Source organism: Astatotilapia calliptera, chromosome 12 (genome assembly GCF_964374335.1).
Source record: "Astatotilapia calliptera chromosome 12, fAstCal68.1, whole genome shotgun sequence".
Lineage (NCBI taxonomy): Eukaryota > Metazoa > Chordata > Actinopteri > Cichliformes > Cichlidae > Astatotilapia > Astatotilapia calliptera.
Genome location: NC_137433.1, coordinates 33203923 through 33221820, shown reverse-complemented (window position 1 = coordinate 33221820; position 17898 = coordinate 33203923). Strand labels below are relative to the sequence as shown.

Sequence of the window (17898 nt, the reverse complement as noted above, 5' to 3'; positions counted from 1 at the left end):
TGCACTATGACCATTCATTAGCATGTTATAGAATAGCCTTTAGATGATTGCTTTAATAAGAGCCCTCAGGTTGCCAACTTAGTTAGGTTTAAAACAAAAATAATGCCAAATGGGTCTCACCTAATCTTACTCCAGCCATCAGACTGCAACATTTCCATAATAATTTTCACATTTATGTATCTTTTATTAGGCTACAGGGCATGCTTCATAATAAAGACAATGGGAACATCTGAAAGTTTTATTTAGTTTACAACTTCTGTGAAAAAACTGAAATTATTGCATAAAGTTCGCAGCACCTAAAAAAAGTGCATTAAAAACAAATTTGGTGTCATTTGCCTTGTTTGGGGTTTTTTTGTATAAAGTGACAGTATAAAAATGACAGTGATGTTTTGTTGATCCTCTCATCCATTCCCAATGTGTCAAACTACTCCTGCAATGATGCTCAGATCACAAGCATCATTACTTTTAGATCATAAAAGTATCAGAGCTTTTTCTTATGCATAAATAATACAACCTTCAGATCCTCCTGCATTCATTATATGAGAGCTAAAAAGATGCTTCCAATATGGCGAGGCCACATTCCCTGAGATGTGTTTACTTCAAAATGCCTGTGGGATGCATGTCACCCTGGGGGTGACAATTTGACTATGTCACATGCCTGTGGGATGCAGACAGAATAGCAAAGGGCTGTATTGGCCTGTCTTTTTCTGTCATTCCCATCCTCTCCCACTCCAGCTCTCCTTTCTCTTAAAACAGAATTCTGAGAATCTAGATTTCCTTGACATGTCCGAGGACATGCTGTCATTAGTGAGCCAAGTGTGTTTGAACAAAGTGCCCATACAGTGTCAGGGGAGAAGGGGGAAACAAAGCATATCTCCTTGGCCTTTTATGAAATTGCTAAAAATGGGAAGAGCAGCTTTTACAATGATGCGTGACACAAGGATGAATCTAGATAAATACAAGAGAAGTTGTGAAATAGAGAAAGCATACTGACAACAATAATGATGTCCTCCATTTTATTTTGCTTATTTAGCGAGCTGTAAGCTGTGGCATATGCTTTAAAAAAAAAAAAAGAAAAAAAAAAAAGGGAGAAAGTCTTGACATTTTTCCTGACAGTAATATGCAAGAACAATGAAAGGTGAACAGATGGACTGCAAGGAGAAAGATATGGACACAGCTGGCCAGGAGTAATTATCCTAACCTTTTCATAAACCTCAGGCTCATGCTGAGCCTGGGGGGTACAGGTGGTGGGGAAGGGTGGGGTCTGGAGTAATGCAGAAAAAATTTGCATGGCATAAAAAGTCGCATCTATTAGCCAAACTGATCATGACGATGTTTTAATGTATTTAATTACAGATCAGGCGTCTCGTTCATCAAAATATACCTCTAGTGCAATGTTGTTGAAATAAAAACTCATTTTAAAATATCTACACTGATATTAGTGAAGAAAATCATGACTGATAGTACTGCATTATAAAAATACAGCTTTCTTCTACAGAGTTCCCATAACATTTTGTATAATATTGGCTTGGACAGAATATCTAACATGTAGTATTGGATATACCATGTAAGCCTTCCAATAATGGCTGCAAGACTTAGACAGCACTTCTTCCCCAGCGTGAGGTTCAATTGCAGTATCCACCTAACAGCAGCACTTTAGAGGCAATGGCACCTGCAAACTGACACTGAAACAGGGCCAACGCAATCTATAACTCACAGTGGTTCGCCACGCTTTCTGCCCCTCGCTCTCCCAGCAGCACAAAAGTCTCAGTGTGGATACAATTATGTGAAACTGCTGGCTATTTTGCTAATGAGGCTTTCACTGATGATGTGCTGACCACATAAGGAACATTTCCAGTGTAACTGAGCATTTTAACTGCTGGAACACCAGTAAAACAACAGGTTAGAATGAAAAGCAGAACACCATATGTCTTTGGGTTAGAGAATATTTTAAAAATCAGTTTCTGGGAGGAAAAAAAAAAAAAATCAGAAATGAACTGCCATTTGTAGCAATAAAGGAAAGCTTTGATACAAATTCAGTTTTTTCCACCCTCCATGTAAGTATATTAGCAATTTGCTGCAATAGCCTTGAGCTGCAGCATTACAGCCTTCATTGCTGAAAATGCTGAAGCCTCTTTTTTTCTAACCAGCAACAAAGGCTTTGTGCTGCAGTCCTGACTTGTGAAACCGACCCCAGGATGGAGGAATTAAAAGGCTGGACTTCAAATGAAATAAAGTGCAGCTGTTTAGTACTAATTTAACTTCAAAGGGAACATGCACTCGCAAAACAAGGACGAGGAAAAGATAACTTCAATCGGAGGCATGCAAATAACCTCTGGCATACTGAATCAACAACAGCAAATTACTGTTGTGCGCTGTCAACAACGGAGATACTCTCCAGCAGCGTGTGCTCCGCAACTGTCATGAGAGCTGTCAATGAGTTATCAGCCTGATTATCATGGGGGCATTTTGAAGGGATCTGTAGTCATGCACATTAGAAGAGAAGTACACGCTATCTCACACATGTAAACACAAGACCTGTATAAACTTTACAAAGAACAAAGTCAACTCTGTTTCACCTGTTGTATACTTTAGAAACGCCCCGTGCATGTACCCATCCACTGAAATCACACTAAATCCATTTCCTGTTCCTTTTTCCCCCCACTGGGATTCATCCAGCAGCAGTGTCAGAGGGTGACCCAACACCTTCACCTGCAAGGTGCTCAGGCTTCAGTCAAACACTCAAAGTATTTTTCTCACCGTGCTTGTGCAAGGGAACACCTCCATCTTTATTTGTATGGGAGCGGATTTAGCTCGGGGGCCTGCAATTGCATCATCACTCGGTTTTGTGGCGACACATATCAGGCCCGGCATTAGTCAGAGAGGCCTTTGAAGAGTTTGGCCCAGCCCTCGCTCGCTCTCTTCCTCTCTCCGCCTCCCCTCCACCCCCACCTCCGCACTGCCTTTGATGTTAGCACGCGGTGCTGCGCCGAGCATCGTGGCCTCCCAGGCCTCCCTGCCTCGCCTGATCCTATCTGCTCAGGCGGCACATTCATGTGGTTTACACCCGCAGCATGACTCCCGGCAGCTATTCACCCAGCCCCGCAGGCCCCTCCCTGATCAGCCCTGTTCAGGGTCCAAGGGCTGGACAGAGCTGCTGCGTGGCCTGAGCTGCCGGCAGGGATCGAAGAGAAGAAGCAGAGGCCCTAGGCTGTACCAAGGAGCTTTTATTGGCATAGTTTGTCAGTGAAGATTCTACATTTGCAGATTCATAAAATGGAAAAAATTCACCTGACCCTTTGGGATTTCAGGAGATAAATCTGTTTTACGTTGGCAAAGAATTTACTCTTACAACTACAGAAAAAGTGATTCATCTTAAATGAAAATGAGTTTTCCTGGGGATAGTCCTTCAGCAAACATTACAGGCAACATATAGCAGAAAACCCTGTGTCCCCAATACCTTCAGAATCCCCATGAAACAGGGACAATATAAAAATAGAGTCAATTTTTCACTTCAGAATCCAAGGCGCATGTTTAGCAACAGGAAAAGGAGGAGGTGGGAAAATGCAGTGATATATTCATTGCAGAGCCAAGAGACATGCAGTGCTGTGCCAGAAAAAAAAATTACACAGATAACCCAGCTTGTTCACATCTGACCAAGCGAGACCAATCCATCATACCTCTGACCTCATTGTGTTACAGCCTGCATCGTCCTCATTACTGGAACAACTACCTGCAGACACAAAAGGAGCCTCACAGTGGTCTACGATGGGAGGGTATAGATGAACATAATGAGGTCAGAGCTTCCACCTGAAATGGATTTATCCCCATATGGCACCCCTGTACATTACCTTTGGGGGGAATTTCTCATATACAGGCTGTCAGGGGGAGCATTCACAACATTAATATGGTGCAAAAACCGAGGTTGATCTGACACGCAAAACATGTTTCTGCTTCACTGAACCATACAGAAATTAAAATCGAGCAGAGTTAGTTCAGCTAGGCCACAAAGTCGAGCTTAACTGCAACTCTGTCAGAGCAGCTGATCTCAGTGTCAGCTTGTATAAGCTGAACAGTCAGCTGATATCCTTCTATACACCCGGTGGGTAAATGTCACATAAGGTGCATTTATTTGCTTCATTCTGTCTGTTTGTTTTGCTTTGCATCTGCAAGCTACATTGCAACCCACATGCACCCCAGCACCTCCTTTTAATGCCTTAAGCAGGTTCATATCTGTCGCCTTTGACATCTGCTCCGCCACCCTATGCGTTCCCTGTATGCTCTGTCCTCCCATAAATGGAGTCATGTTGGTAAATATAAATGTCTGCAAATTGAAATAACAATCTCCTTTAGACTATAGAGGTCCTGACAGAACTATGGATCACAAAAGGGCAGGATCTTCACATATTAATAGCACCATTGTGTGCAAGTGTTTTTGTTCTTACACATGAGGCTCGTCATTATATAATGATGTACACAAAAGAAAGAACTTTGAACCCGGTGTTCTTGAACTTGGATGAGTCGGAAAGATCTGAGATAAGACTTCTCCTTTCATGAAAGACAAACAAGACGAGTGAGGGAACAATGACAGTAAATATACTTAGGAAGGATGAAAAGAAGACGGAGTGCAGGGCTAAGAGTGAAACTCTTTGCACAGCTACCTTCACTGGCAAAAAAAAAAGTACAACAAAAGGGGCGAGTGGCATTGTGGCCTTCTACAGTTAGTCAGCACATTCCTTGCCGACAACAAAGCATTCCTCTGCCTGGATGAGCTACTGTGAGCATTGTCATTTCATAACCCTCGACCCTTTAGCCTTTGTTTTGGAGACCCTCTGTGTCAGTAGATAAAAATGTGGGCAGAGAGGATGAACTGGGCCTTTCAGCACCATTTCATCAAAGACCAGGCTAACACGCCAGGGGTTATTCAGAAAGTGAAAACTCTACTCAGGACTTCTCTTCATCTTTAACTTGTCACAAATGTGGGGTTGAAAAACCCTCACTTAAGACAGGCAGCATCAAAGAAAAATCATAACCTTGGGGGAAATATGAATAAATATTTCCTCATCACTCAACTGCAATACAGAGGACATATGCAAGAATTTCATACAAGTGAGCTCAGACATGCAATCAATAGATTGCATGTCTGAGCTCATGTCAGGAGAGGACTGACTCGGGTGAACAAAGTTACTCTGGAAGAGGATGGATGCTGGAGAGGAGGCAGCCGCAAGCATCACGCTGACTGCTAATCTCTCTTGGAGTTGAACATCAAAGATAAGCTCAGCCATTCAGCCCAGTGGAAACTAACATAGCTACTGGGGCCACCAGTACCAACATGCACTTGTTCCAGGTGGAGCTGTGCATTTGGTGGAAATGTGAGGCTCGGAGAGGCAAGCGCAGGAAGATAAGACAGAGCAACAGAGCCAGCGGCAGGTGAGAAAAACAACAGTTGAGGGTTGGAGAAGCAGCATTTCTGAGTTGAAAGAAGTTTGGACAAGTACTACGTGATCAAAACAGGAAGTCAGGCATTTCAAGATTGACAGACATCTCAATATTGACTAAAAGTAATCATTACCATTTGGCACACACTTCTTTGAAATTACTATTATTGGATCTGGGGGGGAGGGGGGGGGGGAACATGGAAATCTATCATTTGAGCTGTTTTTCAGCCAAATTTAAAGACATTAGACGATAAAGGAATTTTTAGTTATGTTTTGACTTTAGGGAAGTAAATGCAACCCTGAGATTTATTTCAAGAATGAACTGACTTTCTGTATCCTAATCATCAGGCTGCCACTGGAGCAAGGATAAGTGGGACACAGAGGTGGGGAACGGTCTGAAACTAAGATCCAGGGGCAGCGCAATTCAATATCAGCCCAGTTCACCTGAGCTTCAACTTGAAGTCAGCGGATGCATCAAAAAGACCAGCGCAAAGGTGTGGGATGAGTTTGTGCATATAAGAGGGGGGTGTTAAGCAAGAGAAAGAGCAAAACAGTTTAGTCTGTTCTATTCCAAAAAGGGGAGAAACGCAGCCTCAAATTACTTTGGCTGGGACATGAAAGTGAAACAGGGTGGCGGTTAAGAGACGATAGCACTTAAAATACAGCTGCGACCGCCAAGCCAATAAATGGAAAAAAGTAGGGAGCAGCACTTTTAACCTTTTAAACCAGCATTTGTGTACTGCTACTGTTGCTTTGGCGCTGGGAGTGGCCCGGTCCCTGGCACCTACCGTCTGGGACCGGCCCATTATGGCCTCTTGGGGTTTCCAGGCTGTGGCGAGAAAGCGCGCTGGATTCCTTAAACCACTAAAGCTCTCATTATAGTCTAAATGCAGCGCGACACAACTCCTGCCAGCTCCAAGGTAGGAGCTCCAGTATTTAAGCTCATCGTTGTCTTCGTTGAAACCACCACTTTACCCCTGCACAAGACAAAAAACAAACCCCCCCCAAAACTGCCACCTTGAAAGAAGTCGCAGTGTTCATATGCATGGAGATGAAGCCCAAAGGCAAATGGGGTTCTGGGTGCTTCTGGACGTGGGATTCAGGGGATGCTCTGTGTCCCCTCTGAGAGAAAGCAGGCAAGAGCCACGTTATTCCCTCTGGTTCTGGCCGATGACACTATGAGTTCCATCTGGTCCCCTGCATGCCCCTGCCACGTCCCTGCCTCAGCTCTTCACTCACATGCTGACAGCACGGGCCCGCTGGAAATCAGAGGCAGATGTGAACTCATGCAGTGCATCGAAGCTCATCTCGCTACAGGAAAGATGATTTGGCGTTTGAGAGACAATAAAGAGTGATGAGCAGCAGATGGCGTTTCCCTTCGTATTAAATCCATTCTAATCAGAAATGCCGTGCGAGTGCTGTCAACAGCGATCAGAATGAAAACAGCACAGCGATGAGAAGCCTAACTGAGTGTTTAGGCTTCTGAAATCAAACTATCGGTAAATGCAGAAGCAGGATCTGCTGCCAGTGTGAGAAACGCACCTACTTGAATCAACCAGGGAATGATTTGGTTGTGCCGTCAATGCCCTGCATTAAAGGTTTAACCGAAGTCTGAGCTGCCGCTAACCCGTGGAAAAGTACAGCAAGACTGCAAAACAAGAAATCGAATATTCAGTAGTTCAATCGCAGGTGATCCAAATTGGGCTTTCCCCCATTTAATTAATTGCTCATTTTCCTTCATTATAGTAGCCTATAAGGCAAGTATTTTCATCTGGGACAATAGGTGAAAACCATTAACTACCTGTGCTCTGGTTGCCTAGAACCCAAGTTGAGTTGATGCTGTAAATACACTCTTAAAGTTGTCACGCCTGTTGACACACACACACACACACACACACACACACACACACACACACACACACACACACACACACACACACACACACACACACACACACACACACACACACACACACACACACACACACACACACACAGATTTAAGGAGACATTGATTACTTTGCTATTATGGAGCTGAACTGTAGCAATTAGGGAGCTGCCTTGGGAAGCCTGGGGTTTGGCACTGTGGCCAGATATGCGTCATCATGCCTCCCCCCCTTTTAGAAGAGCGCAAGAAGCAAATTAACTTAATTTATTATTTTTGGCCCCAGGAGCGTGTGCCACTGTTTTCTGCACTCTTCAGTCAGATCAGCGGGGGTGTTAGCTTTAGGGAATTAGCAAAACGAGAGTCCGGAGCGTACGAGTGGTGATCGCGGTTGGGTCTTTGCTCAAGAGTGTTGCCAAGGCCCCCCCACTTTTCCCCGGAATCTGAACCCATACCTGCTGAGGTCTGACCGCTATTATACACACACAATTAAGGTAGCGCAAACCCCTCAGGGTTCTGATCAAACAGAGGACCAGAGGGCTCCACAAACCTCAGGAAGACTTAAGCGAGCTTCTTATTCGCTGAACTCGAAAGCCTTGAAAGTGGACAAGTGCAACGGCTGCCGACATCACCAGAGACAAGAACCTAAATATTTGAGTTTAACCCAATTCCAGTGTAAAACAACACCACAGAAATTTCCCAACACATTCCTGCAATGTTATTTTACAAGTATAGAATTCAAAAGTAGGAAATTGGATACTAGTTTTAAATTATACTCCTCACGATGTATGATTGTCATTCATTGTCAGTTTCAACTTACATAAATCTTTGGTAAAATAGGAAATTCAAGACGTGCTCGGGCCGGACAAACTGCCCCTCATTATAGCCTGACAAAATATAAGCTGTCTCTAAGTGGTCAGAGGCCATGTTAGCAAAGAAAGCAAACCTAAATAGATGTGGTTTTCAATGTAAAGCTGAGGTCCGACAATTCTGTGTGGTTACCGAGTGGCGCCAAATGGCCATCACTGTGTATAAACAGGGCCCATTTGTGTGCTGAGTATCCCTGCCTTTGATCTCCACATATCGTGTTTATTTCAAAATAAGAGCCTATGTTTTTTTTAGGGGGGGGGAAGCAAAAATGTGCACTCAAAAGATGCTGCAGAGTAGCTGACTACACTGTTGCAGAGAAGTGAGGGATGGCTGCAGGGTGCTACTAGCTGTCTGGCTGACTGGAGAGCATGACGGCAATGCAACAACACAACTGAGGCTGAACCTGATTAAGCCTCAGATCCACCACGACCTGTCCTATACCCTGCAAAAACAAATGGTCAGGAATGATTATTGCTGTGGCTTCCGGGTTACTGATGAGCTCACTGACACCCATATTGAAATGATGTCTCTGATCACAATGCAACTGCTGACAAACTTTATGCACATTGCCTTCATATGGGGGCATTTGCTGCACTCTGGCTTTTACAAACATCTCCCAGTTACTGCATCAAGCTTCAAAGAGAGGACACAGGCCATTCAAAAACTGCTTTACATTTGAGTGGCTTTGAATCGCCCACAAAGAGCTGTGCACCCCCTGATCCAGGACATGTTAGAGGTTAGGAAATATAACATTAAACATCAAAGCTTTTGCACATAACCAGAACCCAAACTCTTAAAAACAGTGTCCAAGCACATTAGGCAAGAATAATAAAACATCAAATACATCCTTCTGGCACTTAAGAGAAGCTTCATATTTTAGCGACTCCCACACAGAGTTGGTCCAAGCATAGCCAGCTCCAGCCAAGTGCACTTGTCATGTCTGAGGCCAGGAAGTTAAAGATGGAACCGGGATGCTTCTTCCACGACTACTACGCACTCTATTCTTATTTATTTGTGTTTCCGGAGCCTTGAAATAGTTACAAGTGAGCCTTATCCAAAAACGTGCCACTACAAATGTAGTGGTGACGGCTGCACCACGGCGGGACGTGGGGTTATTTTACACGTTGGTCCGGTCAATAAAAGCAGACCTATTCCACTATTAAAACTTGCTTTGGGTGGTTTTAAAGCTAATATAAAAACGCGGCTCAGCTCTGACACGGACAAAGTGCTAAATACGCACAAATAGTGGCTTCGTAGTGTTTTAATAGTGGCCCTTGCGAAATGCGTAACGCCTGCTCGCTACGAGTTTGCAAACTTTGTGGAGGCGGTGGTAGGGTTGTAGCTATTTAAGAAAACTGCTCCGAAATGCGTGTGTTTCAGAGTGAGAGCGACTGAATGTAAGGCGCGTTCAAGTGAGCTCCAGACATCAACAAAATAACTTGCAAGAGCATGTTTTCCCTGTGAATGAATTCCACAAGATAGGAGCCATCTTGTGACCGCATATGCTTGCAAGCTTCGTTACCATCCTCACACACACTGCCCGCACACACACACACACCATGTACAACTCTTGTCAGCACCCCTAAGTCCCAGCGGAAAAAGTTTCTAGGAGGGCAGCTTGGTTAAATTACAGCCCGGGTCCCGGTAGCGTTGCTCGGGACCGCCGCTTGTCATCCCCCCCAGTAAGAAAAAGGACACTTTGCACGTACTTGAACGATCTCCCCCTCCGCGCTGATAGTGGCTCCTGCTTTGGAGAACCGTCCTTGCAAGCCAGTCGTGTAAGTAGTATAATCTCCATTGGGACTGGACTCGAACAGAACCACTTCCACAAAGGCTGTATCCTTGGCGAAGACGGTACCAAGAGAAGCGGCGACCACCAAGATCACCAAGACCACCGAGTCGGGCACACGATCTGAGCCTCTCCTTGGTAAAATCATCATCTTGCCGGCTGGATCTGCGCCGATCGGGACATAATTTCACACGGATGAATTAATCGGGTGAAAATAATCGAAATCAGGTCTGTGCGCTGTGCGGGCGATGCGTCAAGAGTCAAAATTGTGCAATAAAAAACTGAGCCTTGGCTGAAGCGTGTTTATTTCACCACTGCGAGCCTTGTCAATTACATTGCCTGCAAACGCTGCCTCTCTCCCTTGCTCTCTCGCTCCCTCCCTCTCTCTCCCTCTTTTTTCTCACCCTCCTCCTCCTCCTCTACAAAGCGGATCTCCTTTGATCTCTAAACACGTGATTTTTTTTTTTTTAGTTTTTTCTTTCTCTCTCCCAAAAGGGCTCTATCCCCACCCACCACTCGTTCTGACCCTCTCCTTTGCACTCCCCTTTCCGAAGTGCCAGCACTCTGTTAAGGAGGCACCATTGACTTCACTGCGCACTGAAAGAGGCACTTGTTGTTGTTTCAGGTTAAATTTCAAAGTTATTTGAGTCACTCGAGTTAAATACGAATTACAGTCCGTATATTTATTCCCATTAGCATTCCGTGGCTGCCCGGTGGCGTTTTTCTTAGTTCGGAGTCCTCGGTTAAATCAGTTTTCAGCCGTCGTGCCACCTTAAAACAAACACTACCCTCTTCAGGACGCTTCGTGATTTAACAGGGCTAATTTTCCAATTATGTTCAAATGCGCTTACCTTACAGGTAACAGTGTTTGTTAATAAGAAGTAGTTTCTCAGTATGACGCCCAAAGTAAGTCTGCCATCACTTTTTAGCTTCAGATCAATCAAATATAAGGAAATTTGAATAAAAATATACATAGTATTTTATGAAGTACCTATATGGAAGCTAGCTTGATATAGCTATCTATCCAAACCTTTCATGAACAGCTCATCTCATTGCAGCTCACTTGAACTCATTTATCTGTGCACCAGTCTTAAAAGTGGTGGTTTTTGTATTTTGACTTTTGTAAAAAAGCTACAGTAGTGATTCAGCCTTTATGATACATTGTGCATTTATTAAGAAAGGTCGGTTTTGTAACCTAATCTTTAAAATGTGTCCACTGCACTTCTCTTTTATACAAACTGTTGCTGTTATTTACTGCAGAAGAATTATTACTCAGTCACTCTCTGGAATAAAGGGTCTATTGTGAAATTTCCCTGCAGCCCAGCTCCTGGGGAACATCTTCAGCCTGCTGCCTTTTCTTTCACTGCCCGTGAGGCTTCATTATGTGTCTGAGAATAAGAATCTTTTTATTCTTAGAAGGGAAAAAAAAAACATAATTTGAATCTTTGTGCAATTGAACAATTCATGAAAAGCACTCATGGTACCATGCAAGTGATGATGGTACTGTGCGTGCATTGTTCTGTCTTTAATGTAGGCTGCGAGAAAAAATATAGTCTAGTAAAGCTCCCTCATATTTGAAGCAGAAAGCTAGCCCATTTTTTTTCTCCTCTCAAAATATTAAAGAACAATAATGAAAAAAGACTGATTCTGCTCTGGAGAGACTAGTCTGCAGTAGTTTCACCACACTGGCCTCTTGCAGAAAATGTAAGAGCTCTGCACAGTGATTAATATCCCAAAAAGCGTAGAAAACAAGGTTTCATCTTGCTGTCAGCTGTGTGGCAGTGTGATTATGAAAACCAACTGTGAGGACTTTTCAGGTCAAGAATGCAGTCGCCTGTGGAAGAAAGAAAGGAAAGCGTGATGGTCAACATGTGTTTGGACTCAAAAAAAAAAAAAAGAAAGGAGGGGAGAGGAGGGTGTGGGGGTGGCAATTCAAAGCCAAGACTTAAGAAGTTCTTCAGCGCCTTCAGCATGACAATAATTTACAGATCAGATTGGACACCCCTCAGTTTTATGAATCCTGATCCACACCACATGTGCCGTATTTGCCTTGTGACACTCTCCTTTTTCTCTCACTCTTAAACAGAAATGAAACTCGGGCACATTTGACCGAATAAATACATAACTGATGAGAATTTGAAAGCACTGCCTGCAGGCATAATGATCAAAATTAAATTAGATTTACCTTATCAGCTTACTAAAGGACCACAAAATGCATTAGGAGAAGAGTTACAGTGATCCAATTACTCACTAAAGGGCTTATTCCTCTTTTATTGCAAGTCTGCCCTCTGCTGGATGCTGTAAGATTTCAATCCACAGCAACTTTTTAATGCTTAAACTCCATTTTTAGTTTCCTGTCATTTAGATTTTATCTTCCAGAATATTTAAAGGATATACGGTCGATAGTCTGAATTTGTTAAATTGATTATTGCTTCAGCGGTATGCGGAAAAATTGTCACATTTCGGAGATTCGGCAGCAGCTGCGGATCCTCTCCTGACGCTCCGGTCTATCTGCACCAGTGTCTAAACTCGGGCCACCCTGAGAAGAATCAGCTGTCTGCTTGTTTAGGCTGAGTGAGTGCTGAGGATGAGAACGGCTCTGAGTAGTGATGGCTGGCTCAGCTCTGTGCATTACTGTCCCATCTCTCTCTGTGAGCTATTCAGTTGGGGGATTTCTGTGGGATCCTTCGGCTGATTTAAGATGTTTCATGTGAAATTACAAAGCCACACAGCACTTTCCTCTCTTGTCTTTTCAAACACTCTTTATCTTCTCCTCTTCTGACTCTGTGGTGTAAACAAAACTGAAGCTGAAGAAAGTGTTTTGACTGTAATTAACATTTTAAGGATTTGATGCTTTGGGGGGGAGGGCTGGTGATTTTTGAACTGTAAGTCCACCTCATTTGGGGGTTTTGGAAATGCTTGCAGCATTGTCAGACTAAATATTTACTCTGTTGATCATAAATATAAATAAATAATGATTGATTTTCTCCATTTATTTTGCATTCTTTTGATGCTGCCCAATTTTACACAACGCAGATGTGCATTTTTTGGGATAAATGTCAGTGTCATACACATAATGTAATTCATGAAGACTGTATTTTTTTATATCAACACTGATGCAAAAGAACAACTGTTGTTTATTTTGTGCAGCTTAGTTTTCCCATCCACTCCCCCCCTGCAAGCATGCCATTGTTGATAAGAATTTGGCTTTAATTGACTTGGCTGGATAAATAAATAAATATGAAATACACAAGAGCACGGGTTACTAATAATACCCAAAGGGAACATTTGTGCACATGCACCAGGCTTCCAGCCTCTGTGAATTGTCCCTTTGTTGGTACAGTGCTGACGTTATGTTTTAATGAAGAAAGGAGATGATGAGGAGGGGGAGCATTTACATTCATGGATCCCAGAAGAGTGCATCGCTGCAGCGTATTATTACACAAAGCAATTAGGGGGCCCCACTGCCCCCCAGATTATGATTTCCCCAGTACGAGGATGACTACTGACTCCAACAGGCTCGCAGTATGCTGCATGTTTGCAATGATGTCACTGAACAAACCACAGTGGGAAACTCTCATGAAACGATCTGCAACGAATTATAAGTTGAGGGGACAGTTGGGGAAAAATACCAGCACCGAGGGTGGGATGATGGAGACTCCTTTGAGTCCTTTGAAAACATTATTTATGGACTGCTTGCCAAAACAAATGAGGTTTCATGATGAAGTTAAAGTGGCAATGTGGAAATAATGCAACAATGCCAAGAGGTCCTTCTTTGGGGATCATGACACATATGCTCAGGCCCCTCACTAATACGATTTAAACATAGACTGTACATAAAAGACAGACAATCGCCAGCCGCCATCTTGGTGTTTTGAGTGAGGATTAGGTCTGAGTAGCCCCAACATAAGAAAATGCTGCTTTTCTTCATCTTCTTTTTTTTTTTTTTAAGTCCAATAAGGACTACATTTCACAAAAAACATTATTCTGTGTTAAAACACATTTTAAGTTGAGCAACTGACACCATAAAGAAAATACTGATTTCATACAACCAGTAACACGTAAGGTCATTTTCTTGTAGACTTACAGTCTGACTTTTATTGTGAAACCAGAGGATAAAAGGTAATAAGAGCTATGTGGAAAGGTGGCTCGCCTTCTGTAGGCTAATCTCTGTCTTTGGTGATACATGGGCAGCCTAATTCTCAAAATGCCACGGAGACACTGAGGATTCACTGGAGATTTACACCAATTTATTTCACGAGGCAGAGGCTTTTGTGTGTCTTTCCAGAGGTAGTGTAGGTGCCGGAACAGCTAACAAAAAAGGACAAGAAAGGACTGTATTTTGTTGAAAATAGTCTCTTAGATTACAACAAATATTATGTACTCACTGGGGTCGATTTCTTCTCAGGCCTTAAGATGCTTTACATGGTTACTAGTGAGGTTTTGAGTGCAATCTCTGGGTACTCCTGTCTGAAGTTTGTCTATGTTACTATTTTAAATAACACAACGAACACAAATTAGAGACTATGCCTGAAATTATTTCCTATTTACAAAATAGTGAGAAAAACTTGAGTCGCTTTGAAGTAACTGTTGTTGTGATTTGGCGCTATATAAATAAAATTGAAATTAAATTGAAATTAAACTCATCCACTACCAATTTATCCAATTACAAGACTATACATTCACTGGTCACTTTATTAGGTCCACCTTGCTAATACCAGGTTGGACCCACCTTTGCTTCCAGAACTGGCTCAATTATTCATAGATTTAACCAGTTTGCTCAGAAATTTTAATGCACATCGGTATGGTAGAATCAGGAAATTGGCCCAAATCTCAGCCCATACCTCACTCAAGGGAACACAGATCACCTGTCTTCCACCTTCTGATGCTCAGTTTGAAAGACAGCAGGTTGTTTTGACCGTGTCTAAACAAAGAGTTGCTGCTGAAGTTGAGAAGATGTACCCTAAAAAACTTTATCCACTATACAGTGCCCTCATAATGTGAAAAAGTAAGGGCTACTATGCCATAATGTAACAATAAATGCAGAAACAAACATTCAGACTGTCCTAAATTTCAATTAACTGCTTAATATTAAGTAAACTACTGAGTTGCTATTACTACCATTACTGTACTACGTGTGTGCTTAAAGAGGTTAAGTGTTTACAATTCAAAGGATAACTTAATCTAACTAAAGTTGTGAGTAGTTTTGGTCAGACAGTAACAGTCAGCTTGTGGACAAACGACAGCATCAATCACATATTTTTTTAAAGGGGTTCTCCAGTTTTCAAACAGGTCATAACTAAATATTACAGACTTTGAAGTCCTAATTATTCAGAGGGATGGACTCATTCCTGACCGGGCCGCCTCCTTGGATTTGGCTGCAGGGTGAAAGTCGACTTTGAAGTGCAGACTAGACCAGAGGAGGTATTTCAATAGGCCACTAGTTCAATGGAGGGGTAAAGTTGCAGCCGTAAGGGTGGAGGGAGAAAATGAGAGAGGAAAAGGGGAGAGGGAGAAAAAGAGAGGAGGGCTGTAGTCTTTTGAAATGAGGCACCTGTACATTTGAGGCTTGCAAGAACAGGTATGTTCCCAGGGGTTAGGGGCTTTGGAGAATTCAAAGTAATTTCAGTCAGCTTCAATGCTCATAATCTGTTCTGAGACATGGGGGATAGAGAGGATATAATGGTGATACACTCACACAGGTGGGAACATGTTCTTAAAGGACTACTGGAGGGATGGAAGGAATCTCTCTCATATGTATACACACACATGCAAATGCCCACACACAGCAGCAAGCAGAGTGCTTATTCAGGCATGGAAATGTCTATTCTACTGATTGGAGTGTGAGCAATGTAGGAAAAAACAACAATGTGTTGGCATGCCTTTATCTGAAGAAAAATTGCAGCACAATATATCAGAAAGTGTGGCGTTGAGAAAATGAAAAAGTGACTGATCTCATCAATGAGCACAAATTAAAAGAGCGAGGGGTTTGGCCGATGGCGACGTGGCAGGAAAGTGGAAGAGGAAGCAAGACAGGGGACAGATGAGAAGCCCTCAGGAGAGTGGCGTGCATGTGCGTGGACACAAAAATCATTTTTAGGTAACTTCTTCCACTTTAGAAAACTACATTGGGAAAGAGTTTTCTTTGATGTAAACATCAGGGTTTGTTTTTTTTATTATTATGATTATAAATGAAAAAGGGCTGTTTTTATTGTCTCTCTCAGAAAATATTGATGTGCAGAAGTTTAATTTTAGGAGTTACTGAAGTGTTGCATTTGCAACAAACTCATATTGGTTCTTTAAATGCCCACTAAAAAAATGCAGTCCAGCACGATAAAAACAAGTTTTCTTGAATAGATTTTAAACAAAGGCAATATAAAGTGTTAGTTATGATGATGTTATGAACCTATAAATGTGGGTTTTGGCTGATTTAGACAAGTCATTCTCTCTATTCCCTTTAGTTTACTGACTTTATGTTAAGCTAAGATAATTGAAATAATTGTAAACTTATTTTACAGTTAATGCCAATAGTTAACACAATAGAGGCAATTTGTAAAAGCGTTGATAAAGAACAGTTTTAGGGATTTTTGTTTTGTTTTTTTCAGAAGACCGTCCAATACCGCATCTGCTTGCAGTGACTGCTGGGTTTCTGTGTTTGTATAAGCAGTTGGGAGCCCACTGGTAGGAAGGGTTTTTTGTTGTTGTTGTTTAATACAGAAACCTCCCACAGTGACTTGGATCACAAAGCATCAAATGAACTGTTTGCAATGACAACATTCCCAATGTGTTAAAGTGATAATAAATTTTAAAAAATCAACTAATGCATCCAAACTGAGAAACAGTTGTGGGCCTACACAAATCTTTTTGTAATATCCTTTTCTATAATTAACTGCTTTATTTGTTCTTAGATATTTTAAATGTATTTATTGGCAGCGCAGCGTCATTAACTGACATCCCACTGAGCACTAAACCCGAAAAGATTCTGTTTGAAGCTGCCAAACTGCAGATACAAAATTGCCATCTTTGAGTATCTCTGTCTCATCTTCATTCATCTCCCCTATCCCCATCTCCTCACTCTTCTTCCTTATTAAGGCCCTTTCACTCCCTCAGATGGTTCAACAAATCCCCCAAAACTCCCATTTCATTGCTCTCTTGTTGCTTCTGACTACAGGCATCGCCAAATCCCAAACATCTAAATCCTCAAATGAAAAGCTGTTCTGCACATCACTCATTCTGGTTTGAAAGGAGGGATCTTGCGTGAGAGGACATGCTGACATATTACAACACTTTGCCGCATGTGCCACCCAGTGGTTGGGTGGCAGTAGAGATGTAAGGATCGTGGTTGGAGTGAGGGATGACTGGAGAACTGGTCGGGGAGAGAAATGTGGTTTGCCATGACTCAAAACAGATCATCTTCCCTCCTGGGTCTCTTTGATGTCTGTGAGACTTATTTTGTTTTCTGCTGATTTTGTGGTAATGGGTACTCACGCACATATGCTCATAGACACACACACATACAGGATCCAGTTAAAGGAGACATCAAAGGGACTTCAGCTCAGACTAGTAGCTGGTAAAACACAAATTCAATTTTGCTTGGAAATCAGAGCTTTGTGTGAAGCAGAAGGAAATTTAGTTATTATCTCACGCTGTTGAAATCATTGAGACTTAAATGGATTTTCAGCTCGCATGTAGGTCAAACCTCTGAAGTCTATTTTATCTTTAAATGCGTTTCAACTGCAAAGGTTATATTTAAAGGTTGACCTTTGACCTTGGAATCAGCACTTGAAAAAATAATGGCAACACATGCAACAGCTGTGTAGCTTTCAATCGCATTACTGGTCTTCCAATCCCATTTGGATAGCAGGGAGTGCAGAGTGCTGACATTATCTAGCTACCAGGAATAATTATGATACTGA

At 42.4% G+C, this 17898-nt stretch overlaps 1 protein-coding gene across 2 annotated transcripts in view; it reads right to left on the bottom strand.

Moving 5' to 3' along the window:
* The window catches only part of znrf3 (zinc and ring finger 3), a 67062-nt gene extending 56689 nt beyond the window's left edge, over window positions 1–10373 (bottom strand). Inside the window, exon 1 of one of the 2 annotated variants that reach the window (XM_026186148.2) lies at window positions 9903–10373. In XM_026186148.2, coding sequence (XP_026041933.1) covers window positions 9903–10133 — 231 coding nt within the window. In that variant the 5' untranslated portion in view covers window positions 10134–10373. The remainder of the gene's footprint in view (window positions 1–9902) is intronic. The other variant, XM_026186149.2, reaches the window with a different exon arrangement.
* Window positions 10374–17898: the final 7525 nt, after the last annotated feature.